This window comes from Festucalex cinctus, chromosome 9, assembly GCF_051991245.1.
Source record: "Festucalex cinctus isolate MCC-2025b chromosome 9, RoL_Fcin_1.0, whole genome shotgun sequence".
In the NCBI taxonomy this organism is placed as follows: domain Eukaryota; kingdom Metazoa; phylum Chordata; class Actinopteri; order Syngnathiformes; family Syngnathidae; genus Festucalex; species Festucalex cinctus.
In genome coordinates this window covers 6,759,063-6,784,382 of record NC_135419.1, presented here as the reverse complement: position 1 = coordinate 6,784,382, position 25,320 = coordinate 6,759,063, and the positions used below count along the sequence as shown (strand labels likewise).

Genomic DNA, 25,320 nt, shown 5'->3' with positions numbered 1-25,320 from the left:
AAAATACCTTCATAACCTCATTTCTCCCAACATTAAAAAAAATAAAATAAAAATAATAATCCCTGTGATCTTAAGAAGTAACACTCCTTTGCCATTTATTATTAATTATTAGCTGTACAAACTTCGTGCACATTTTCGGGTATTGACTGTAACTTGACCTTGTCTATGTTGTGTCAATTTATGTTTGTATTGTGATTATTATAGAAGTAATTCAAATCAAAATACAAATAGATTTTCCCTTTTAAATTTATTTACCATCTTTTACGATCCGAATTACTACAATTTAGTATACAGGTATTCGAGGAAAATGGAAAAGTGCATACTGTAAATATGTTTCTAAACAGTTTTCTAAGACCACACCCCCTGGCTTCTGATTGGCTGCTCGCCCCACCTGGGAGGACGACCATACAATGCTCCTTTTCCGGGATTCCGTTGTCGGCCTAGGCGAGCTATGCGGTCTGCTATCGGCTAACAGAGGTTGGGCCGAAACTGCTGTCATCCACGAGCAAAATCATTTACTGTTTGTCTGTTTAGGTATGTATGTCTTACTTTGTTAAATAATCGCCGCAGATGCTGTTGAATATTTGATGAACGGTGGCAGCCAAAGAGGCGTAGTCGAGAGTGTGAAGGTTTCATTGCTGGTCAGCTAACTCCATTAGCGTTTGCTGTCGCAAAAACTTTCGAGGCAAGGTAAGCGCAACAAATCATTGAGCAGACACTGCGTGAAACCCCCCCCCCCAAAAAAAACGCGTTGTTTTCGTCATTTGGGATCAGACGTGACGTGGTCGGATGTTGCATTAATTTGATGTGGTTGATTGCGTTGCTTAATGATGATGCCGAGCCTGCCGGCCTGTTCAACGCCAGCTCTCTATTAGGAAAGATCATTGAAATATGGCGCTGTGAGCTATCCAACTGTGTATATTAATGTCAAACTGAAAACACCAGCGGGTTATTTGGGCGTCGTTAAGCATTAAACCGATTGAATTTTGCTCGACTGGACGCCTGGTGACGTGACCGTTAGCTTCAGCTGTGAATTGTTGCGGTAACATGACGGGCGACGCGGAGATTTTAGGATTAACATCCATTATAGCGCAGGGGTTGGGGGGGGATTTGGTGTGTATGGCAGATGAGATGATTAACAACAGACAGTGTCACAGTGTCTGTCGGTACGACAGTTTAGCGTTTGTCCCAACTCGGTTGTTCGGAGGAGGGGCGTGTCCAAACGATCAGATTACGCTCGTTTCTCCAGATCCGTTTTCACTGGTTTTCACACCGCACGAACTAGTTTTTCATCTTGAGAAGGGGGGGGCGCTTGCTATGTCCACACAGACGACGACATTGCAAATGAGATTGTTTTAAACACAATGTAATAAATAATAATTACTGTAGCATTTTTAAATACATGACGATATACCCGTACTGTCACCAAAACGTCCTAGTGTGCTTTTGCAGCAATTGTGACTGTCATACGGCATCGCTGCACTGTGCACAGTGCTTGTTGGCAGCTCCTCTTTCCTTGCTGTTCGTTGAGCAGCCGAATTTTCTAAATAGCTCATACTGAATGTCTGCAAAAAACTTTGGGAAGTCGAGTTGTTATCCGTGTGTTGAGATAAATGGATGTAAAGATGTGGTATTGTATATTTATGATGTTACAAGAAAAGTAAAAACATGGATTGTGGATGGAAACCATAACGCAGCTATAAATCTAACTTGGAACGTATACAAAGAGATCCTACAATGCAATGCATCTGAAGAACAAATTATGGTAAATAAAATTAAAAGAGCTTCTGATTTTTTTCATTGTCTTGACTGAACATTTTAATCGTTCCTCAATGTGGCCAGCTAGTGATGATGAAACCAGTAGTGACTCATGCGTCTTTCAGAAAAGTTAGTCAATCTTCCTGTAAGGTGCTTCTCAAAGCTCTGCTTTTGTTAGGTGTCCCAAAGTGAAGGAATATGTAATGGAATACATAATTACTATTGACAATTCCGAACATCCGTGTATTCTTGATATTTCTGCACCTTACACGGGGAAGACAAACGGTGTATTTTGTTGCGTTTTTTTTCTTGTGACTACCGAATAGCATACAAACCAGGCAGATTGTTGTAGTAGTCAAACAATATTTTGCTGTCCTCAATCAGGTCCGCCGTTCATGCATATAAGCGCTGTGCCTTCTCATACACAGTCAGTCAGTGGTTGGACCTCGGTCCACACACAAGGCGCACCTTACTATTAGGCGCACCGTTGACTTTTGAGAAAATTTAAGACTTTAGCTGTTCAGTCAGCTGAAGTATCACATTTGCTAACATCAACAGTTACGCTTTGAACTGTGAAATGTTCTTTTTGAGATCTATTTTTCCAATAAATTGTACTACAGTCAGGATTAACTACTCTCTAGTAAAAACGCATCCCTTTTAAAGGCCTCCTTTGTTTGACCAACATCATGTTACTGTGCAAGATAAATAAGGGTAGCACATCAAGACAGAAAACCATATACACATTGACTTTTTTTTTTTTAAAACAGGGGGCTTCCTTCGGTCTGCCATCACAAGGTGCAGAGGAATAACATCACAGGGACAAGCTAAAAGGACTAACATGCTTTAGACTATGTAACGGCCATGTTGCAGATGGCTGTGTTTCAAAGCTGCACAATGGGAGAGGAGGTCTATGTGCAGAGAATGTGGAGGTGGGAGAGCTTTCTACATCCAGGCCTGGACAAGTGCAGTGACACCGCAGTAACGTGCGCAGGACTGCTTTTTGGAATGAGTTGATTTCTTTTATCTTTTGTTTCCCCTCCTGTTGCCCCATTGACATACAAACTGACAGTAGTGCTATCAAAGGATCCGGCATGGACTTGGCTAGAAATTTATAAGGTTCTAACGCAGCTGTACAATTTGACAAACTTTCCAAAGACACCTTTGGAGTTCAGTTTGGACTTTACCGCATTTGAGTATCGCTGGTGACAATTGAACAGTGTGGAACCGTCCCGCTTGCAGCCATCAGCCATCCTCAGCTTCTTGCACCCACCCAGTGCCTAAATAAGCCCCCTCGGGACAATCGCGCAAGTCATCAGCAGCTACAGTACTCAATCCTTTTGCCTGTTTTCCTCTATGTGCATCTGCTCCCCGCCTGCTGGCCCTTCATCCGCTAAATCTTTTATTTTATGCGCCCTTACTTTGAGATTTGCTTTTTATGTTCTTTCCAAGCCAGATAATCAGAACTAAGCACAATTGCAATTTGTTTAAAGGCGTCTTAAAAGTGCGCTTTTGTATGCATGAGCAGGGGTTGTTGAGACTTAATTACCTTCTTGCACCATTGAAGCCATACAAAAAAATTTGAATTTCCTATACATATTTTTGTATCACATTGATCCTGCTTTTTTTAATGCTTAAATTATAATTCTGCACAGACAATTTTATATTTACGTACTATAAACATGCAAGTGTATATTGCTATATGATTTTAAAGAGTATATATTTGAGTCAGTTCATATGCTGCTTTACTTTGGCTCGACCCATGGCCTCTCCCAAACATACTGTACGCCGTATTTGTCATATTAACTGGTCCAACGGCCTTTAAAGTAGCTGGACACGTAGATATAGCTACCTCCTGTCTTGGTCTTCCTCCCGTTGCGCCATCTCTGATGCCGGGCTTCAGCACTGGGGGTGTTGGGGGAGGAGCGGGTGGCCAGGTTTCTGCTCCTCCCCGCCCTTTTCGACCCAGCCGATATGTCCCGGTGTCTGCAGCCACCACCTTCCTGGTCGGATCCACCACCCTCTTCTTCTGCTTCACGTGAGTCTCACGATGCACTGTGTAATATAAAATATATCTTCACTGCATAGGAGCATGCTTTAAAACTGAAATCGTGTGTGTGATGCAGTTGTTCTTATTTATATTTGGGCCCACAAAATGCTAGAACTGTTTAACTTTTTATGCTGCCGACTCATAATGGATTCAAATCCCTTTTCCCTGCAAGCTATGTACAGCAAGAAAGCAAAAACAGGTTTTGGAAGTGTATTCTAATCATATTTAGATGTAGTGTTAATTTTGTCCGCCATTTTTAAATTTAGTCTCAGTTTTAGTCCAATTTCAGTCACGTTTGTTAGTTTTTATCACAGTTAGTCAACCTCATCCCGTTTTTGTTTAGTCCATTTTTAGTCAACTATAAATCTAGCATTTTAGTCTTTACTTTAGTCTAAGAAAACCTAATTTTATTTGTCTAGTTTTAGTAAACAAAGACTGTCAGCATTTTAGTCTAGTTTTAGTCAAGACAACCATTTTACCCCATATATATATATATATATATATATATTATTTTTTTGTCAGCAGATTATGTTGAACGTTTTCGGATCTAAAACCATTTCACATAAAATTTTCTCTCATCTATTTGATGAAAAACAGCTTCACACGCAATTACAGTGGCTACTATGGTTCCATTCTATAAGCTAGTAAGTTAGCCAGCATTAGTTAGCAGTTGAATTAACATTATTGTTGGAACGTTATAGCCGTTGCATTAATGGTAAATTACAACTATAATTTACTTTTTATTTTTTTAACCTTTCACCGTGAATACGTCTGTCCCATGTTTGTGCATGTTGGACTTGCTAAATCATATATTTCTCGTTTTTGTTCATTAACCAAAATGTCCATAGATTTTAGTCCAGTCTTTTATTAAGCAAGCAAACTTTTATTTACGTCAGTTTAAATATTTATTATTTTCGTCTCGTCTTCACGAGTCGACGAAAATGCATACTGATTTAATCCGAGTTACTGTTTATTAATGAGGGTTTGAGTCTAGTTTTAGTCCGCTGAAAAATGTGTATTGACGAATTTATTTTTGTTTAGTTTTCGTTGACGAAATTTAACATTATGTAGAAGAACCATTTACATAATAAACTATGCTGGGTGGGTTTGAATCTCGACTTAGGCCCTCTTGTGTAGAGCTTGCATGTTATGTGGGTTTCCTCTGGGTAGATGTCTCTGCTGACAATTGATTTGTACAATACCTTCCAAATCCTTATGGGCCTGCGCAGTGATGAAGGAATTACCCATCATTTCAAGGAATTGCTGTTTCATTAAAGTGACAATGTATTTTCTCGCTCTTTTCCCATACCTCATAGTTGTCCGTGGTTGTACGAGTATTTCTCCCCCGTCATTCCCATTTATATTGCCGTGATATTCCTCTTCACGCTGGCCAACTTCTGTATGGCTACGTTCATGGATCCGGGCGTCTTCCCTCGAGGTAAATGCAAGTTTGAAATTTTTTTAGCTGTACAGAATAAGTTCAAGGGGAAGTCAACCCCATTTAAAAAAAAATAATACAATATGTTCTATGCAGCCCCACTAGTCTAAATACGGTATTCTGACTTAAGCAGCAAAATCCAGCCGTTTTTATCCATCTCAGGGGGCGGCCATTTGCTACTGAGATGACATCAATGTTGCTCAGATAATGAGCAATCACAGCGCAGCTTAAAAAAAAAAAAAGACAGGCGAGCTCTGATTGGTTGTTGCCTGAGCCCTGAGTAACTGTGATGTCATCTTCAGTCGACAGCAAGTGGCAAAATGGCCGCACTCTGAGATGGATGAAGACGGCTGGATTTTGCTTCATAACTCATATTATTTATTTATTTTTTTAATATTAATCAAAATGTTTAGACTAGTGAGGTCACATAACATATTATTGTTAAGAAATGTTTAAAGAGATAGTGGACTCATTGAGCCAGTTTCAGCAGTAAAAAGTTAATATTTTGTCTATAATTGTGATAACTTCATTATTTTTTCAACTTTTTTTTTCTACTTGCTGTCGACTGAAGATGACATCACCTGTGCTGAGGAAGTAGGTAATGACCAATCATGGCTCAGTTTCCTGACCAAACCTCGAAAACAGGTGAGCCAAGATTGGTCGTTACGTACTTCCTCAGCACAGGTGATGTCATCAGTTGACAGCAAGTGGGGAAAAAATGTTTTAAAGTTATTATCACATTAATTCTGGGCAAAATATTAACTTTCCACTGCTGAAAATGGCTCAATGATTTGACTTCCACATTCACGAGGGTCTTTGGTGGATACAAGCAAAATTGTAACCAATGAAATGTGCTTTACTGTCTACAAACAACACGGTCATATTATATGATAAATGCTTTAGCTCAACTAGGATATAATTGAGCTATTGTGTAGTTTCTGGCTCAGCTGTGTACGTGATGTGAAAAATTAATTACTGTATGCCTTATGCAGATTTCCTCTGTTTTCACACAATAATCTCACACGTTTGCCAATTTGGTTGCGATTTTATCCACATTTTTGCATGTAAAACCCAAGTGAACCAAATTTTGTAATGGAAAATGTCATAGTATTCTTCTGTCCATTTCAATTTGGTAGGGTCGTAATTGGAATGCGGTCTTCATGTATCTTAAAAGTTTCAGTCATGTGGCCCAATAATTCTGATGTATCTACTCCCCCGAATAGCGGAAGAGGATGAGGACAAAGAAGATGATTTCCGCGCTCCGCTCTACAAGACGGTGGAGATCAAAGGCATCCAGGTGCGCATGAAGTGGTGCTCCACCTGTCGCTTCTACCGACCCCCGCGCTGCTCACATTGCTCGGTCTGCGACAACTGTGTGGAGGTATGCGTGTACAACACTCACATTTGTCTGACTTGATTGTACTAAATTCCACACCTAATTAGGTTAAAAGTTTTGCGGTATTCTGTAATTCAAACCTGTATAATGTATATAAAAACCTGTATAATGTATTTAAAAAAAAAAAAAAAAAGCTCAAAGTATTTCATATGTCATCTTTTCTCTCAGTAAATATATTTCCAAAGATGATATTGACATTAACTTTTCATCAGATGGTGGGAACAACCCAAGTAATCCAGGACAAAGCCTCTGATTGAATATCAATAGTTCATTACTAAAATTCAATCTATAAGTTTGATTTGTGGAAGGCCTGTGTTCTTGATACCTGGTTCCGAATAAATTCTCCTCTGTGCTCTGTCAGGATTTTGACCACCACTGTCCATGGGTAAACAACTGCATCGGTCGAAGGAACTATCGCTACTTCTTCCTCTTCCTGTTGTCACTCACCACCCACATCGTGGACGTTTTTGGCTTTGGCCTCGTTTATGTGCTGCACCACCGCCAAGAACTCGACACGCCACATGCTGCAGTGACGTATCCTTTAACGCTGTGCCCAAGATGCAAATTATGGCAGTCTTTCCTGATTTTTTTTTAATTTTTTTTTTCCCCCTCCAATTTGCCTTTGGTATGTTTCCTTAGCTTCTGTCCCACCAGTATGGCTGTGATGTGTGTTGCTGGTCTGTTTTTTGTCCCAGTTGCTGGCCTAACTGGGTTCCATATTGTGCTCGTGGCTAGAGGTCGCACCACAAATGAGCAGGTATGTGCAAGTTGAGACAAGACCATTTCTCTCTTTTTTTTTTATTTTATTTTATTTTTTTAAATTATTTTTATTTATTTATTTATCTTTTTTATTATTTTTATTTTATTTTATGTATTTATTTATTTATTTATTTATCTTTTTTTATTATTTTTTTTAATTTTATTTATTTATTTATTTATTTATTTATTTTTTAAATTTTTTAATACCGTAGATTTCTAGTGATAGGAAAATGATGCTTCATGAAGCACTTCAGATTATTTTTGTACTCTTCGAACTAGTGCTCTTGGTTTGAAGATAAAGGCGAGTGCAAAGAAAATTAATTCAATTTCCGCTGCCTCTTTAAAAGCCAAGAGTGCCATCTAGAGGAGTTCATAAATATCACAAGTGCTTCATGAAGCTTCATTTGTCCATCACGAGAGCAGATAAATCACGTACATAATGATGTATTTTTCCTCCTCCTGTCTTCCGCACTCTTTAGGTGACAGGAAAGTTTCGAGGAGGTGTTAACCCCTTCACCAACGGCTGCGTGAGGAATATTTCACATGTACTTTGCAGCTCACTGGCACCCAGGTCAGTCTTTGCTCATCATTCAATAAAAGCCTCTTTGACTGATTTCTTTTTTCGACTGCCCCTCCCTCTTTCTCTCTCATTTTTCTATCGAGTCTAAATCTTGCATCGGCTTGTCTTTTGTTCAGATATACGGGTCGTTCCAGGAAGCCTCAGACAGTCGAAATACAGCCCCCCTTCCTCAGGCCATCACTCACGGAGGCACAGCTAGAAGCCAAGGTCCTGGACAATGGTATCCAGAATGATCGACACAGCACAAGAGTAAGTACTGTGAACACCCACAGACGATTCTTTATATAAGAAATGTACAGTAGTAACACTACCTTGCCCCGACTTGAGAATTTTTCAAGATGCAAGCTGTTGCTTGGCTGAATTATTTCTTCTTTTTTATTTATTTGTTTTTTGGGCTAGTGAGCAAAAAATATGAGTGCTAAGATGATAGCAAACTTAAAAAAGAAGCAATTCTTACATTCTTCAAAAAAAGTAACCAATTGGCTGCTTCAAGCCGTTTATTGCCATTCACATTAGAGGTTTACTGTCAAACGAAACATAAAGCAAAGAGAATTGACTCTACGCATGCCCACTGCCACGTTCAGCATAAGTTGGTATGTTAACAATTTGTCAGTTAAAGGAATCGTAGGAACAATTACGAAGTCAGACTTATCAAAGTTCATTTGCTGTGTGCTAGATTAAAGTTACTGTGTTAGTTTTAGAATTGCCAAAGTCATCCAAGTGACGGTGAAATATTCAAAGAATCCATATCTGATGTTATGCTTATTTATTTATTTATTCATTCATTCATTCATTCATTTATTTTATTTAATTTTATTTTTTTAAATAATTAGTAGTTTCACTGGCTTAATCTTTGAGATACTCGACTTTAATTTTTAGAGCACCTTAAAGAAACAACCACAGCTGTAGGGCTGCTCGATTATGGAAAAATAATAATCACGATTACTTTGGTAATAATTGAAATCACAAATATTCAAATGATTATTTTTTTGGTACAAGAAAAATTTTAAATGTAAAAAACAAATGCAAACCATTAAGACAAATAAAATATTCTTTGAAACACTAGAATTATGCAAGTTCCTTCTGGAATTAAATTAGTTATTTTAAAGTTTAAATAAAAGGTGCTAATGTATATAAATTTAAACAACTAAAAAAAATTAGTTTTTTTTTTTTTTTTTTTTACGATTATGCTGATTTTGTAATTGTGGAGTGTAATAATTATAATTGAATTCCGATTAACTGCACAGCCCTACACAGCTGTGACAAAATGCTGTCCATAACGATTAAACATTAATACAATAGAAAACCTTTATTGTCACTATGGAGCAGATATGGCAAAACCGGAGCTATGGAGAGAAAAAAAAAAAAAAAACCTCAATAAATGAATAATAAAATAATAATGACGATAAGCATTGTTCTATTTTCAGCACACAAGAATAGGGGTTCAACTGTTTCATGAACTCGGGAAAGAATAAAATTTAATAACATGGTGATATGTCCTTGTGCTTGTCATTTCAGTCAAAGAGTAGTTTGGATCAAATGGAGAGCCAATCGGCAGACACAGAACCTCCACCTCCTCCGAAGCCTGAGCTTCGTTACCCCGGGCTGCCTTGTGGTGACGCTGAAGGTATGACGCACGCACGTCGTATCAAAGTTGAGATTGTTTTCATTCCTAATTACATGCTCACCACTTTTCTGAATCGCAGAAAGCAGATTGTTGACAGAAGGTGTGCCCACACAGTCCATGTACAAGTATCGACCTGCATACAACAGCCCAGGAAGGAACCACAGTGCCCACACACACGCCGGCAAGGTACTCTTAATACATGCTGATACTGTATTGTAAGGGTAGTGTAACGTTTTAAACACCAAACTGAGCTTGTGATTTAACTTAAGAAGTTAAATCAACTTGAAACCGAGCTCCCCTGCATTAACCTTCTACTTAAGATGTATTCCCAAATGCTTTGGAAACTTTTACTCCCGCTTCTCTTGATATCCTTTGTGGTTAACACCAAGCCCCTCTTTTTTTTTTTTTTTTTTTTTGTTTTTTTACTTGAAATTGATCATTCAGTGGCCATCGGTTGATCAGTAAGTCCTCAGCAAGTGTCATGTGTGTTTCCCTTTGCCAGTCTGTGTTGGAGTGGATCTTGCCCCCCCCCCCCCCCCCCCCCCTTGAAAATGCATTGACTGGAATGTGAAGTCGGCGTACTGTGTATTTCCATTTCTGTCTTTGACATGTAGCGTCAGTGCCTGTTCAAACCAGTCAATGTTTCCAGTAGTGTGATGATGGAGTAGAGCACAGATCAAAGCATCCCCCCCCTCCCCTTCGTCCACCATCACTCTTTTATTCCTGTTGGAATCTGCCGGACGAACTGTTTCTGTACTGCCTCTGCAAATTTTCCTGTGGTAACATGGGGACTTCTCGGTCTTTCTTCATCCTCTCCTCACTCGTCATCCTCATCACACCCCCCCCTCCCCCTCTCTCCTGTGTACACCTCCCCCCCTGCTGTCTGTATATCTGTCTCTCCTCCTCTCTGCTCTCCTCAGGTGATCCGCGGGGAGAGTCTCGACTCTCCGTCTCCCTCTATCCTTCGCTCCAGCCGCCATCCCAGTTACCGTTCGGAACCGAGCAGCCTGGATGGGGCCACGGTGGTGGTGGGTGGCGCGGGGCCGTTCCGAGGGGGAGGGGAGAGGGGCGAGGGCCCCGGAGGCTTAGGCCGGACTGTGGGCGGAGCGTCAACGGGCGTGTCGGGTTACTCCCTGACCGGGCGCTCCCACACGTCGTACCCATCCTCGCTGGTTCTGTCCACTGGCGGCTCCCACTCCTCCAGCCTGCGCTCGGCGCACGTGGCCCACAACCCCCTGGCCGCCCTCCCGTCAGAAGGTACGACGGACACCAGCTACAAAAGTCTGGCCAATCAGACCCCTCGCAACGGCAGCCTGTCCTACGACAGCCTGCTGACGCCGTCCGATAGCCCCGAGTTCGAGTCCGCCGCCCACGAGCTGTCGCCGCAGAAGCCCCGCGCGCCGTTTCTCGCCGGGATCCGAGGCCAGCCCGACGCGGCGGCGCCCGGTTCGCCGCTGCAGGGCTACACGTCGCCCTTCCTCTCGGCGCAGCTCAGCCAGCAGAGGGAGGGCCATCTGCTTCAGGGCTCCGCCTCCTTCTCCTCCCCCCACAGGGCCTACCTGCGCGCAGTCAGCCCGCCCCCTCTCCCCGAGACGCTGCACCTGCTACAGCATAACCACGACGCCTCCTCCAGCTCCTCCTCCAGAGTTCCCCGCAACTCTGTGTCGTCGTCGTCCTCCCCGGGGGCTCGCTCGCCGGAGCCGCCCGTCTCGCCGCCGCCTCGCGGCCTCTCCCTGGGCAAGTCCCAGTCGTACACTGGGGAGGCGGGGCCCCAGCACAAGCTTCGGGCCGCGGTGGCGCCGGGAGGGGGGGGAGTTGGAGGAGGGCATCAGGCTCCACAGTGAGTAACGCCGCGTCGTCGTCACCGCGCTTGGCCTGCTCCCTTTCTTCCTAATCTTCCTCTTCTTCCTCCCTACTTTGTGTCAGCCATCCTCTTCCTCCCTGATCTGTGTGAGTCTTCCTTTTCCTCCTCTAGTTTCCAGACAGACAATTAGTGTAAGGAGCATGCCGGCATGCGGTCGTTTTCACCCAGTAGCCTTTTTCTTTTGTGGCCCCATTTAAAGCCTGTAGGTCTTTGAAGTTTAATAGGAGAGAAACGTGATAGTAAGCTGTGTTTGGAATCACTCCCTATCCACTATATGTGGTTGTCAAACTTTTTTTTTTTTTTTAACACCAAGTTCAACCTAAAAAAAAAAAATACTTAGTTAAATCACAGGTCTTTATGTTACACCTGATTCAAAGATGGAAAAGTAAAATTTACCTATAAAAACAAATGTGCTTTATTAGCCGTGAGTATTTATTAGGGCCCGACTGATTAATCGGCCGATTATTGCCCTTCAAACATCGGCCAAAACAATTGGCCAATTGGGCCAAATGGCCGATTATATTCCCCTTAAAATGTTATCAAAGAATACTGAAGTTTCCAACGCAGTGAAAGTACCCTGAATGCACTTTGCATTTTGCTTGCGTAGCATTAGCAACTAGCATGTGTGTAGCGTATGTTATTCTGATTATTCCATTAAATGTCCTTTTAAGCTGTTTAATGACACCGCAGTTGGAGTTAACTGTAAAACTAAGTACACAACATTAAGAATTACATCCACTGTATATTTAAATATAAAACATGCCTTGCTTTTAAAACATTGCTAGCCTAGCGCTAACAGGAAGTTATCAAATCCTAACAGGAAGTGGGCGTCAACTTCAGGAATGCGAAAACCTCAAGGCATGTTTTGGCCCTTCTATGTTTAAAATCTACGCTAATGGTCAGATGAAGGGGAACGTAATATGCTTGTGAACAGAGTCAATTTGCGTAGGAACTCAATGTGTGCATGCATTCGCAATTTTATATTTTAATTATAATTTTGGCTGCCTCGTGAGATTGGTACTTGCCCATCCTGAGTAACAATACATAGCTAGAATATTTACTGTAATGTTGTTATTGTGTATCACATTTTGAAAATTACAGCTTATATGGTGCTGTACAAATGTAGTCTGCCATTTTGTAGTGCTGTTCAAACCTGTGGTAAGTATTGATATGCAGCTAAGGTATCTGGAAAAGTACTTAAACTAATGTACACTAGAAAAACAATATGTATACCTACACTGTATCCCATGATGCATTTAGCTGATGTCAGATGGTGACGATTGAGGGCAGCCACGAAAGAATGCACATTAATAGTGCTTTTATTTGCTTTTATTTTCAAAAATACAGAATAGAATGTTATTGTAATTATTTGTTCAAAATTATTTCTAGAAAGTTGTAATTATGCCACAATGACGTGATTACTGTGCACCTGAGTAGTATTCTAAAATAATTTTTCTTTTGGGTGAACCATAGTCGTCTATGCATAAAGATCCTTATATAGTGAGTAGGGAATGAGTAAATGATTCCGAACGCAGCCTTAGTGTTATTTTCTTCTTGATGTTTTATTATTATTATTATTATTGTTATTCAAAATAGCACCTCTCACCTTGTCCTCCTCTCCTCTCCTCTCGATGACTCTCCAATCAGGTCGTCCTCTCGCACAATCTTGGCCAATCACATGACATCTAAACCAGGGGGCGGAGTGAAGAAGGTGACGGGTGTCGGAGGGACCACTTACGAGATATCGGTTTGAGTGACAGGCGGTCTATTCCACTGAGGAGGAGGAAAGAAAAGTCACTGGACAACTTCCACTTGTCTCTTCTCTGAGCTGGATTTTATTCACGACTGCAGAGCCAAAAGTGCCGCCGCGTGCGCGCCTGCCTGCTCGCCACCGGCTGGCCTTTTCGATCCGACTGCACATGGCTCTCTTTTCACAGGCACGGACCGTTTGGAGGCTGTTTAATCGAGGACAGAACCTGCACGGATACGGTTTGACGTGGTTAAATTAGGACAGTATTTTTGAGACTTGAGGTTGGTCTATTGAATTTTAAGGAGGATTTCTGAGTGTTGACCAATGAGGACTTTCTTGTTTATGGACCACACATCGTGTCGAGTGAAAAGCATTTTGAGAGCGTCCAACCTATAAAACACAGTATCATTTTAGTTTTATAAGTCCTCGTTTTTAAATATGCTTTTATATAAATGTGTAAGATCTTACAGATTATTATTAATGGGTCCTATTGTCAGGTGGTGAAGATGACTTATTGATGAGGGTGGCAAATGTACAATGTGTATAATTGTTTATTTTTAATTACAAATGTGTTGCCTGTTTATAATTGACGGCTGCATCAGCCACTCGTGAGCTCTTGCCGAAATTGTCGTGATCCAAAGAGTCGACCTCGGAAGTGGCAAACAATTGAGCTTTATTTTCAAAAGCCACAGAAAAATGTGGAGTGGAACGCATCTTCGTTGAATGTACCTGTGTAATGTTTTTGTGCTTGAGGCGTTATGCAAAATCAGTTTTGTAGCTTTAAGATCATCGTCTGTCTCGTTTCCAACGCTAGCAGAACTGTTTTGATCCTTTTCATGGGTGACCAGCCAGTTAGGGGCAGCGAGGGATGGGCTTATTTATTTCATCAGACAGAAAAAGAAAACTTGTAGTTCAGAGCAAAACATGTCAAAACAGTCTCTTTTCAGTTGGTTTCAAGGCTTGGATATGTTTTCAAGAATGGAATGTACTCGGGATGCATTGAAAATGGCCCAAAAATACTCCAAAAGAATTTTAGTACAGAAACAACATGGTCAAAATAGCATGTTGTAGGGCCTACATGGGAAGAAGGAAAAGAAAAAAAAAACTTTAAAGGTATTATATCACGGTATTTTAAGCCCTTCCACAGTTAACTATAGGCATATAATGATTAAATCTTACCTTTGACACCATGGTGATGATTTTTTTTGATTTTTTTAAAATAAAATATTAGGTATATTGCAGGCTATTTTTATAACGTGGACGTAAAACGACCCGTTCAGTAAAAACCCGCCTCTCAACCTGTGTAGTTGCCCCGCCCCTCTCGTCTGAGCTGGCTGCACACCGCCCACAAAACTCTGGAGCCTCGCCTTCGAGCACTCCTCTGAATGGTGTCTTCTTTAAATGTGAAAATTGGATGGATGTTCAATTCTTCAATAAACATTTGAAACAAAATGGCTCCTTGCCGCAAGAAATCGTATTGAAAGAGGAGGGGAGGAGAGAAAGAAAGAAACCCTGAGTGGGACGCGAACCCGGAACCTTCTGCTTAAATGGTGAGGGCGCTAACCACTGACTACACCATTCGTTCAGTTAGGTTCAACAGCACAGAAGTTTTAGTTGTAGTTTGCACAAGTTTCAGCCACGGAATAAAAAAAGCAAAAAGTAGATATAAAATGTCAATGTGTCATGCAAGTCACATTAGTTCCCGCAGCTGCTAGCTGATAATCATACTTTGGCTGGCTCAGCTCAAGGTCGTAGCTAGTCATTCAAGCCAAACAAATTCAAAATTGTTCTGGAAGTTAATTGCTATAGATTGACTGCTCGGCCACCAAGGACTGCCTTGCTGGCTCAGAATTTGTAAAGTTCTTGTGCTTACAATACAGCATAAACTTAGAACTTTAAAGCTAGCTTCATCGAGCTGCTTATTTTTAACAAACTTACAGTTGTAATGTTCTTACTCAACTTGGTGCAGTCAAATGACAGTTACCCAGAGGTGACGATACCTTCAGTCGGTGACATTTAAGGTTATCACACATCACGAACTGAAATAACCAAGGAGTTTGCATTAGACAAAGTGAAAAATATGATCCAGCAGATGATGTTTCAGATTTGTGTTTCAGATTTTGGCCATGGTGTTCTCATATTCGGTGCCCACTAAGAATTTCCATTTTGGTGCATCACTAGAATATACAGTAGAGATTGCAATGCAAGTTTTGATTTATTTTTTCAAACCATTTACAGTGAAGCAAAGCACGTTTTTGCTCTTTTTATGATTTTTTTTTTTTTTTTTTTTTTTTTTTTTTTTAAGACCCCGAACACAACGTTGTCTGCTAGGTACAAGTGACTTTTGAAAACCCACAGATGAAAGGTGTCAAAATTATTCATTAATAGATGCAAATCGTTGAGTAATCAATTGGACCCTTTTTTTTTTTTTTTGTAAGTTGTCCAAATCAAGAATTCTTAGTTCTGTAGTTCTTCATGAAAGCAGACTGTTTTTTTTTTGTGTATGTGCGTGTGAAATTAGACATTTGCAAACACTTGCTTTTACTTTGGAAAACAGTGACCGAACCAGTTATTGAATTGGTTTAAAAAACATTGGCAAGTGCATCAATTCTCTTGTGTGATGTTTAGTTGTATTTTTTAAATAACTGAAGGGGATACCAAATAATTGATTTACCAAAAAAAAAAAAAAAAGGTGGATCATGAGTTCATCTTTGTACCAATTGGGCGTTACAATTATTATTTTTATTTTTTTAATCATTGTATCGATTGAATTCAGCAAGTGTTTTTTTTTTTTTTTTGGACCCAAAAGGGACTGTTTGACATTTTCAATTCTGCCAGGCTTTGTCATCATCATGCATGTGATTCTCATTTATGCTGATTGTTTCCTGCTTTTTTTTGTTTTTGTACCCCTTTCCAATTGAGTCGACATTTATGGCACAAATAGCTGAAAAAGAGATTATGAAACCTGTGTTACTTTCCTCCTGCTCTGGCTGAAGATGACACCCGCTGAATAATTGAAACCTGTGTGAGTATGTTGACAATACTTAATTGTGAGAATAAATATTGCTCATGTGGGATTGGAACGAGTTTCACAAATATCTGTAACACATTTAAGAATTTTCCAAAATGGCCTTATCAAGATTTTTTGAAGATGTCTTAGAATAAAAAGGTCAAATTGATGAAACACAAAGTTGTGATGAACTATGCTTTTTTTTTTTTTTTTTTATGTTTTTGAATGATGGGACATTAGTAAACAAGTTTCACAACTATACACAGTAGTGAGATGTTGCGCAGCCAACAAACATTACATTCAAAACAAAAGTTATTTAAATAAGTTGATAAAACTTCCCTTGATCATTGCCTAATATTTTGCATGGTCACATTAGGCTACCAACTTCTACCAGTGCACTTTTTACACTCGAAAACTTCTATAGCAGTCTACATTATTAGGGATATTAAAAAAATAAAAAAAAAATACTGGAAGGCAGGTCGTCATTAGAAAAAACAAAACATACAACCACACTTGCCAATCTTCACTTGTCTTTCTTGCTCTCTGGATTTTGCTCCTGAGTGTCCGCATCAGGCTCCGCCTCCTCTTGCCGGGAGTTCTTCTGCTCCTCATCCTTCAAACCGCGACTCTTGTTCAGCTTCTTGGACTTCTGGAAGCGCTCATTGAGATCAAACTCTCTGATGATGTTCTCCTAACAATGCAAAAAAAAAAAAAACTATTAGTGGGAATTGTTAGCTTGCCTTACTCACGACTGAATCTCAATGCAGACAAACCTCATTGAAAGTCCATGAAATTGCTCTGCCTTTACTGTCCACTGCTGGACGCCTCATAACTTCCTGGCCACCTTGGAATAACACCAGTGAAGGAAGCTGCTTGGACAGCGGGGAAGTGCTCACTTTGTACCTGGACAGGAGATAGTTAGTTTATGAGAAATCCATGAATGGGATGGTAAATTTGTCAACAGTGGGCATGAACATCATTATTGGGACACCTAGCCATTATAATCACACAATAAAAATGTTGGTCAAAACTACCTTTGTGAAACCTCTCCATAACGTCCAATATCCACCTTCCCAAACCTCAACCCAGCACAGTTGTACCTGCAGATTACAGATCAAATCCATACACTTGGTACGTTCAAGCAGCAGGTGGGCATCATCTCGGTGTTTGTTTTCTAATTCTGATGCAGTGAGTGTAAAGTCATCTCTTACTTGAGCGAAAGGTCAGCGTAGACCGGAGCGAAGGATTGGCAGTCGGATGACCAGTTGGCGTAGAATTCAACAATCCAGGTGACACGACTGTCTTTCTGTAGCTCCTCCTGGAAGAAGAAGAAGAAAAAAAAAACAGATCGAACAGAAGTGAGTTATAACATTTCAGAACTCTTTATGTGATCAGTCCAAATCAACTCACATCAATGGTCTTGTCACTGAAGTACTTGATGTACTCGGGGCCCATGTAGAGAGGAGGCTTGCATGTCATGACAAATGCTGAGAGGCGAGATATGAGTTACATTGACATTTTTTGCCAATGAAAAAAAAATGACTGACCTGGCTAGCTTTTGTCCTGTATGGTGTGAAGATTCGTTGGCGGTTAACAAACAATCTTTATAAAATGAAAAGGCAGGATGGGGACAGATTTCTAAACTTTACTCTTTACACATGGTAGCTACAGTGACATTTCCTTACCACCTATCAGCTGACTAACACTAACCAATCAGAAGCTAGCAGACTTGAGGTAAACGCAAATGAATGACTGACAACAGCAGATTCAACACATCAATTTACCTACTTGTACCCAACGCTTCAAAGTGCGAATACTTAATATGATATCGTTAATCTCTGCTAAAGCAATTACTAACTCCTTATTTGAAAATCCGACCGAAAAGTATTGGCACAAACAACCAAATATGCTACATGTATTTCTTGCAAACCGGTGATTTTTTTTCTCCCCTGTAAATTTGCCACTTAATAATATCAAAAATCTGCAAGATTATTTCTTCTAAAAAAAAAAAAAAAAAAAAAAAAAAAAAAAAAAAAAAAAAGTTATCTAGCAAATTTTCCACTTTATAATGTCACAAATCTGTGTTTTCTTGTAAATGTGTGGGTGTTTTTTTTCGTGGCAAATTTGCCACTTTTGTAATGTTGCAAATAAACAGTCATAAATTTGTCAGTTTATTCTTGGAATATCCCCCCCTCCCCCACCTCCCCTCTAAAATTATACAGTATATATATTTATACATGGCCCTACTACACTGTCGTACCTCACATATACCCCACACATGCTTCATAATTGAAGATGTATGTTCAAGTACAACATTAGAGATGTTTGTGACAAAGTCACTGACCGACGCACAGCGCGAGGTAGAGAATGCCGAGGCGGATGTCCAGCCGGAAAAAGAGGATGACGTTGGCCACTTTGCTGAACAGGAACAAGTTGCCAATGTGCTGCTCCAAGGTGACTGCAGGTGTTGGAAAAAAAAACAAAAAACAAACAGTTGATACAAGGTCAGAAGAGGACCTTGAAGGGTAATGTTTACACAACAATGGGTTGGTTTGTTTGGCATGGAGCACTTCCTGCATGTGCATGTGGCAAGGATTACTTGGGGGTGACAACTGTGAAATGGTCACACATTAAATTACATTTAGTTAAAAAGTTACAAAAAAAGGACACGATTGGCCTTGTTGGAACAAAGTCTGCAATTTAGTATGCGATTGTTCTATTCGTGTATATTCTGGTGCTAATGGGGTTTGGAAGAAATTATATATATATATACATATTTAATTTGATGAGTTGTTATACCAGTCAAAACATTTGGTACGTCTAGTGAGTCTCTGTAAAGGGAGATTACACTTACTTGCTCTTCTATTTTTCATCATCACTATGGCACTGAGGAACATGAGAATCTCCACTTCTCTCTATAGAAGAAAAGGGACAACCCCGAATGTATGCGAAGCTCTTGGAAGGTAACAAGACGGCTCGATATTTATTTAGCTGTGTTACACGAGCCGGCCCTGCCTACGCCGGCCCTGCCTACCCCGGCCCAGTGGTGCTCACCCAGTCGAAGTCGCACGAGTTGCCGTCCTCACGCTGCGTCGCCAGGTGCTCGCACAAACCGGGAGCCTTTCGGACAACCAAAAAGGCGATCGTCATGAAGAAGGAGGTGATGTAGTACGGTTTCAGCAGCCATTTGTAAATCTGGGGTAGGTGGTATAAGAAAGCGCAGACTCCGGTGATTAAACCCATTTTGGCCAAAGGGAGCTATCCAGCTGATCGTCGAAAGTCAACTGACGGAAGTGACGCATCATTGCTTCCACATTTCCTACGCATGCGCAAAATAAAGCGGTCGAGTGTGTTTTGGGCATTGTGGCGTACCGTAGATTGGGCGCGGAACTTAAATTAAAAACAAGAAAAATGGAGGGCAACGAAGCAGCAACGGAAAATATGTCAAATGAAAACTCTGCAACAGAAGACCGTACTGATGAATGTACGGGGGAGCTTCCATCACAGGGTGTAAAAGCAGCTTGTAAAGAATCCGAAAATTCCAAACATCACGTTAACAGGTTGAAGCTGTACAATAAAGTCGTTGACAAAAGCCTTGAAAAGTTTACGGACTACGCTAGGTGAGCTATTATTATTTCGTTTGAATAATATCGGATTAAATTAATACAGTGTTCTGGATTCGGATTTGCGTATGACAAATATTGTGTTAATATGCAATGATGTGGCGTGTGGAGAAGAAGGCTCCTCTACTATCAATCAGATGCACTGAGCTACATTTGCTAACTAAATTACATAAAGCAAATCATCTACCTTACGTCTAAAAAAAAATAGTAAAAATAATCATCAATTGGTTTGTGATTAATATTTTTGATTCATTAATGTGATTAAATGTTTGACTACAATCTGCTTGATTATGCTGAGTATGAGTATGCTAATCACAAGCAAAAGCAATGCAATATACGTACTACAACGTTTGTTTTTGTTGTGTGAGGAAGCATTTGCATTGCCAAAATATCAGAAATGTTTGGAATTGTCCATATGAACCATGAAATTGCAATAGTTTTGTTCGGACATGGTATCCGGAATCAGTGGTGCTGGGCTGGCTGATTATTATCAGTGGCCAATTTAACTTAAAACTCATAGGGACTGTTTCTTTAACCAATCATATTTCACATTTGACCCTCGATGATGTCACTATTTATTTTTTATTTTTTGCTGATCAGTGCAAAACCTGTGACAGCCAATTTCAACTAGAAAACTGGACATTTAACAATCAGCATTTGTGTTGAATAGGATACGCCATGGAATACATATTGTAACTCTTTTTTTTTCTACTTCTTCTACTACTACTACTACTACTACTACTACTGCTGCTACTACTACAACTAACAGTTCAGACAGATTTTCCAGCATGTTCCATCAGCTCTACAAGATGAACCACCAGATGATGGAAAACATTCATAAGCAGCTTGTGAATGAGTTAAAGAGCGCTATAAAGGTAAGTACATGTCAGGTACATTATGATTACATTTACAAACCCTCACTGTTCATGGGGGCGAGGTACCAAGACCCGCCCCAAAATATGCCGCCGTTAATTGTTGTGTAATTAAAATAAATACAAATTAAATTCAACTACAGCAGTGATCCCCTCTAGAGGGTATGCAAAAAAAGAAAAAAAAAGTACAAATAAAATATGCAACATTTCAAACATGAAATAAAATGAAATGTATCAGATTTAAGCTTTTTGTTGTACTTCCAGCTTGTTTATTTTTTTTTCCTTTAAGTCCAGTTCAGTTGTATTGAAGTTTTAGATATATTTTTATTCTTTTACTGATTGTTTAAAAAAAAATATATATTCAAGTACAATTTTAATGCATGATACATTTTAATTGACCAATTTTTTATATTTAGTTTTCCACTTCGTTATTTAAGTGCAGTGTTAATGTTATTACAGTGGCTTATTATAATAATACTTTTTAGGAGAAAAAAAAACGTTTTTTCATTCTTGGGCCTATGATGTTATGATGTGTTTTGATGTTGGTCATGATGTTTTTTGAGAGCTAAGTATTTTTGGGGGTGTCACCTGGTGTAAAAAAAAAAAAAATATATATATATATATATATATATATATATATATATGTAGTACCACTGTTGTACAGAAAAAAAATCGCAGAGGTGAATTTGCAAATGGTGATTGTGATTTGTTGAGGGCTCATGGTAATGTAGGCGAGCTCAGTTGACACTATGCCTTGTGGTGTACATGGTGTTTTACATTTTATTTATTGTGCTGTATTTGTACTTTGTACACACACTAACGAGTGTTTCTTTCCATGAAAAGAATGATATCAGCATACTGAATGAAGAAGCGAAAATAGAGTCCAAACTGAATGAGCTGGACAAACTGGAAAATGCTGCAAAAAAAAATCCAGACCCTGCATGGTTGGTACACAAAAATCGAAACTTGAATTTCAGTTTTCTCCTTTTTTTTTCTTTTTTTCTCTCCAAATAGTCATTATAGTCACTTTTAAGGCAGATAGGATTGTCTTCAACATTTCCGTGTTGCCCACTTCATTGCCTTATTGCTTGGTACAATGTAGTACAGTTACCATAAACTTTTGACTATTTATCCAACAATGTTAAAAAAAAAAACCATATCATTCTCCCCATCTCTTGCACTGTCTATCCACCTGTTTTTTTAGGCGCCCCTCTGGTGTTCCAGAACAAGACTTCAGCAGCTTTATAATAAGTTTCTATCAGAAGCAGAAGGCTTATTTCCGACAGGAGCTCAAAAAGGTTCAAGCGGAGAATGCTGCCCTTGCACTAAAAGTTCAGGCTGGCAGGGAGAGGTTTGCACAGACTGAACATCTGATTTCAACAGCTGCCGCCGAGTGGGAGGTGAGAAAGAAAAGTGGCAAAATCCAATTTCAACAAATGAATGTTGAATTTGTCTTAAACAGTATAACACCGTGGAAATGGTTTTTGATTGTTTTTGTACTTTACATGATTCGAGCAGCATGCGGAGAAGTGGTTACTGGTTGGCATTTACAAGTCTAAGTTTGTGTGTTCGAATCATGGCTCACGCCTTATTGCAGTAGTTCCCAACCTTTTTTGGACTAAAGATTAAAAAAAGTTACATTTCTAATAAATTCAGTCCTTCTCAACTATTAGGGCGGGCCCCACTGGGTTGGAGCCTTGGAGTCGCCACCATTTTCCAATACTGTACTGAACCCACACAACAAAATAACAGTATAAATTATAGGGTTATGTGGCACAATGAATGTTTTTATATAATGGTACATATCATATCTTAATATCATTGCATATATTTTCAAAGACCGTTAACAGAACTGTTAAAGGTGGGGCTAATCAATAGTCAAGTTTAAAAAAAAAAAAAAAAAAAAAAAAAAAAAAAAAAATGCAACCCCAGGGCCAGTTTAATCAGGGCTCCATGCCCATGCCTTCCTATGTGGGTTCCTCAACTTGTGGATGGTGCACATGAGCAAGTCCTTTCCAGCTTTTATGTGTAGACCTATGTAAAAAAAATAAAATAAAATACATATTAAAAATTGAGCTATCACACGTTTTTAATGTTGTTGTTTTTTTTACTTTTTTATTTATGTATTTATTTATTTTTACATGTATCCTATTTTATATTAGCATTTTTATATGTCTATATTTCTGTATTTACAGGCATCAGCCACCGAAATCGAACGTCTCTCATCTTCATTATGCCCTGCAGATGTGTTTGACGTATTATAATCAAAATGATTGACTGATTTAACTTTATGTATTTTTTTTCTTGATGTTTACAGCTCAATTAAATAAAGCTGATGGAATGAAAACCATGTACTTGTGGTTTATGAATAATACTGAACGACAAATATCCAACCGCTTGCGCACACTGACCAGGTATTACGGTATGCTGCCAATTTACTCATGGCATTACGTTACAACGTCACAAAGAGATCACATTTCCAATGGAAAACATCACAGTTTTGTAAACCTGTAGACCCGTTTACATCTAGATAATTCCAACAACAGTGACAAGTATGACGGAAATGTTCTCAACTTTATTTGGTCAAAATGAAACTCAGGGACCACCCGGTTCGTCTTCACTGGGATTCGGACCTGGCAAACCTCCGCCGCCTCTCCCGCAAAATCAAGTTTCTGTGGCGGGTCAGATGCCACCACAGCTCGGGGATGAGGGGCCTCTTCTGCGGAAGTCCGGAGCCATGAATGAACCCTTCTACTTACTCCGAGAACTACCCGGTACTGTATCATTGTACCAGCTTTGTTTGATTTAAGTGTGCTCTGCGTTTGGCGAGGCGACGAAAAATAAACAAAAACGCGTTTTCAAAAGTACAGTAGTTTGTGTAAATAATGCTAACTAGGCTAACGTCAAGTAATCAGATTAGTGTTTCTTGGCAGCAAGTGCCATATTCGACACGACTTTTGCCACTACATCTTTAAGACTAAATGTATCATCTTCGTATTCTCTGTTTTAACAAATAATTGTTTATATCGCCAGACGATAATACTAATGTACAGAACGAATTTGACACGCAGTGTAATGCATGCGTTTTAATGTGGATCAATTGTGTTTAGTTGGGAACGAGTTAACTGGGAATACCAACCTCATCACGCACTACAACCTGGAACACGCATATAACAAGTTCTGTGGGAAGAAGGTGAAGGAGAAGCTCAGCAACTTTCTACCAGAGTTACCAGGTGGGCTGTGGAGGTGTGATGCATAAACTATTATCCAGAAGTTACAAATATTCAGCGTCAAGCTCATTGGCCTCCCTCATTTAGATAAAATGTGTATTTTACACCAATGTATCGCCAACTGGGCTCATATATGGAATGCTAATTTGTCTTATTTGTCGCAGGTATGATCGACTGTCCTGGAAACCAAGATGGGAGCTCATTGCGATCCCTCATCGATAAGCCACCAGTGTCTGGAAACTCCTTCAGTCCGCTCACCGGCGCTTTGCTAACAGGCTTCAGACTACACACTGGGCCGGTAAAGACCTACTTGTACACTGTTAACTGATTAGGTAGGGTTTGGGGTCGTCACAACAGGCATAGTGAATGTCTATGTGTGTTTTGTCTCTTTTTCCAGCTCCCAGAACAATACCGACTCATGCACATACAGCCGCCAAAGAAGAAGAGCAAGCACAAGCACAAACACCATCGACCGCAAGACCCCTTGCCACAAGGTAGGCCGTCCACCAAACAGACACACTCTCACGCACATCGGCGTTTTTTACGACGCCTTCTCATGGGGAACCTTTGCGACGCAGCGGAAACGCCGTCAGACACCGACCCCAAGAAAAAGAAGAAAAAGAGGGACGATGATCCAGATCGCAAGAAGAAGAAAAAAGATAAGAAAAAGAAGAAGGTATGGAACACAGTCATGCACAATAGACACTTTTCATACATAGATTAACAAGATGACCAATTGACTGGTCATCATCTCGTTTTTAGATTTAGATAGTCTTCACTGATATTGTTGATGTTAATAGAATCGGTTCTCCATTCCTTCCTCTAGAACCGCCACAGCCCCGATCATACTGGCCTGGTCGGCTCACAGCCCAACAGCAACAGCCTCAGATAGGCCCAAGCCCATGCGTATGCCTGCGAGTGAATGTGTCCTGTTTGTAAGTGCGCGCGCGTGTTGCAACTGTATTATGTTATTGTGAAAGAAAAGATTGACTGCAAACCTCAAATGTATGCGTGATTCCTTCAGGAGCAGTGGGCACAATAACATGGACTCTTTCGGACGTCAACCCGTGAGCTTATTGTCCCTCTTTGACTTTGTTGTCATGATGTTTCCAACACAAACTTTTGTTACAATCTTTAATGCTTGCTTCAACATACAGTATGCCTCACACCTTTGATTTATCAACCGTATGACCAGGCGTGTGCAGTCCAGTTCAAAAGCATTCATAATCAAGCTGAATGCAAATTTACAAAACTCAGAATTTGGTCAGCGTATGAATGATTTTGGGCTTAAATGTACATGCATTGACACCGAGCCACGTTGCTGTGTTTTGGGGGCACTTGTAAATAAAACCATTTTTACACCCAA

At 40.0% G+C, this 25,320-nt stretch overlaps 4 protein-coding genes across 6 annotated transcripts; 3 read left to right on the top strand and 1 right to left on the bottom strand.

Moving 5' to 3' along the window:
* The first annotated feature begins 399 nt into the window (after positions 1 to 399).
* On the top strand, positions 400 to 16,296 carry zdhhc5b (zDHHC palmitoyltransferase 5b). Of its 3 annotated transcripts, XM_077532101.1 has the most exons (13): positions 400 to 534; positions 2,526 to 3,793; positions 5,122 to 5,243; positions 6,467 to 6,624; positions 7,001 to 7,173; positions 7,294 to 7,396; positions 7,878 to 7,969; positions 8,095 to 8,227; positions 9,497 to 9,605; positions 9,685 to 9,791; positions 10,526 to 11,445; positions 11,532 to 11,555; positions 13,117 to 16,296. In XM_077532101.1, exons 2-12 carry the CDS (start codon positions 3,645 to 3,647, stop codon positions 11,548 to 11,550), a joined length of 2,085 nt encoding a protein of 694 aa, XP_077388227.1. In that variant the 5' UTR covers positions 400 to 534; positions 2,526 to 3,644; the 3' UTR covers positions 11,551 to 11,555; positions 13,117 to 16,296. The 3 variants fall into 3 exon arrangements, with proteins under 3 accessions (XP_077388227.1, XP_077388225.1, XP_077388226.1); XM_077532099.1 differs by lacking the exon at positions 11,532 to 11,555; XM_077532100.1 differs by lacking the exons at positions 400 to 534; positions 11,532 to 11,555 and adding an exon at positions 541 to 690.
* On the bottom strand, positions 15,514 to 19,544 carry tmx2a (thioredoxin-related transmembrane protein 2a). Its single transcript, XM_077532107.1, has 8 exons — positions 19,284 to 19,544; positions 19,084 to 19,144; positions 18,574 to 18,687; positions 17,640 to 17,716; positions 17,441 to 17,547; positions 17,264 to 17,329; positions 17,003 to 17,132; positions 15,514 to 16,920 (listed from the first exon to the last, which is right to left on the bottom strand). Exons 1-8 carry the CDS (start codon positions 19,470 to 19,472, stop codon positions 16,753 to 16,755), a joined length of 912 nt encoding a protein of 303 aa, XP_077388233.1. The 5' UTR covers positions 19,473 to 19,544; the 3' UTR covers positions 15,514 to 16,752.
* Positions 19,539 to 23,074, top strand: pmf1 (polyamine modulated factor 1). The gene is made up of 5 exons (XM_077532110.1): positions 19,539 to 19,849; positions 20,622 to 20,727; positions 21,568 to 21,668; positions 21,929 to 22,124; positions 22,920 to 23,074. The coding sequence occupies exons 1-5, from the start codon at positions 19,641 to 19,643 to the stop codon at positions 22,986 to 22,988; spliced, it is 681 nt and encodes a 226-aa protein (XP_077388236.1). The 5' UTR covers positions 19,539 to 19,640; the 3' UTR covers positions 22,989 to 23,074.
* Positions 23,075 to 23,173: 99 nt separating this feature from the next.
* med19a (mediator complex subunit 19a) lies at positions 23,174 to 25,320 on the top strand. The gene is made up of 6 exons (XM_077532109.1): positions 23,174 to 23,498; positions 23,835 to 23,957; positions 24,119 to 24,252; positions 24,352 to 24,448; positions 24,533 to 24,630; positions 24,781 to 25,320. Exons 1-6 carry the CDS (start codon positions 23,279 to 23,281, stop codon positions 24,844 to 24,846), a joined length of 738 nt encoding a protein of 245 aa, XP_077388235.1. The 5' UTR covers positions 23,174 to 23,278; the 3' UTR covers positions 24,847 to 25,320.

What these genes read in the sequence shown, in the direction of transcription:
- zdhhc5b (XM_077532099.1), top strand. Translation starts at nt 3,645, where the DNA reads ATGCCGGGCTTCAGCACTGGGGGTGTTGGGGGAGGAGCGGGTGGCCAG. An exon ending in TCCGGGCGTCTTCCCTCGAG is followed by an intron (nt 5,244 to 6,466) that starts GTAAATGCAAGT and finishes TCCCCCGAATAG; the next exon opens with CGGAAGAGGATGAGGACAAA. An exon ending in TCTGCGACAACTGTGTGGAG is followed by an intron (nt 6,625 to 7,000) that starts GTATGCGTGTAC and finishes GTGCTCTGTCAG; the next exon opens with GATTTTGACCACCACTGTCC.
- tmx2a (XM_077532107.1), bottom strand. Translation starts at nt 19,472, where the DNA reads ATGGGTTTAATCACCGGAGTCTGCGCTTTCTTATACCACCTACCCCAG. An exon ending in ACTCGTGCGACTTCGACTGG is followed by an intron (nt 19,145 to 19,283) that starts GTGAGCACCACT and finishes TTTCTTCTATAG; the next exon opens with AGAGAAGTGGAGATTCTCAT. An exon ending in TCAGTGACAAGACCATTGAT is followed by an intron (nt 17,548 to 17,639) that starts GTGAGTTGATTT and finishes TTCTTCTTCCAG; the next exon opens with GAGGAGCTACAGAAAGACAG.
- med19a (XM_077532109.1), top strand. Translation starts at nt 23,279, where the DNA reads ATGACGGAAATGTTCTCAACTTTATTTGGTCAAAATGAAACTCAGGGA. An exon ending in CTTACTCCGAGAACTACCCG is followed by an intron (nt 23,499 to 23,834) that starts GTACTGTATCAT and finishes AATTGTGTTTAG; the next exon opens with TTGGGAACGAGTTAACTGGG. An exon ending in GCAAGACCCCTTGCCACAAG is followed by an intron (nt 24,449 to 24,532) that starts GTAGGCCGTCCA and finishes TTTGCGACGCAG; the next exon opens with CGGAAACGCCGTCAGACACC.
- pmf1 (XM_077532110.1), top strand. Translation starts at nt 19,641, where the DNA reads ATGGAGGGCAACGAAGCAGCAACGGAAAATATGTCAAATGAAAACTCT. An exon ending in AAAAATCCAGACCCTGCATG is followed by an intron (nt 21,669 to 21,928) that starts GTTGGTACACAA and finishes CTGTTTTTTTAG; the next exon opens with GCGCCCCTCTGGTGTTCCAG. An exon ending in CAGCTGCCGCCGAGTGGGAG is followed by an intron (nt 22,125 to 22,919) that starts GTGAGAAAGAAA and finishes CTGTATTTACAG; the next exon opens with GCATCAGCCACCGAAATCGA.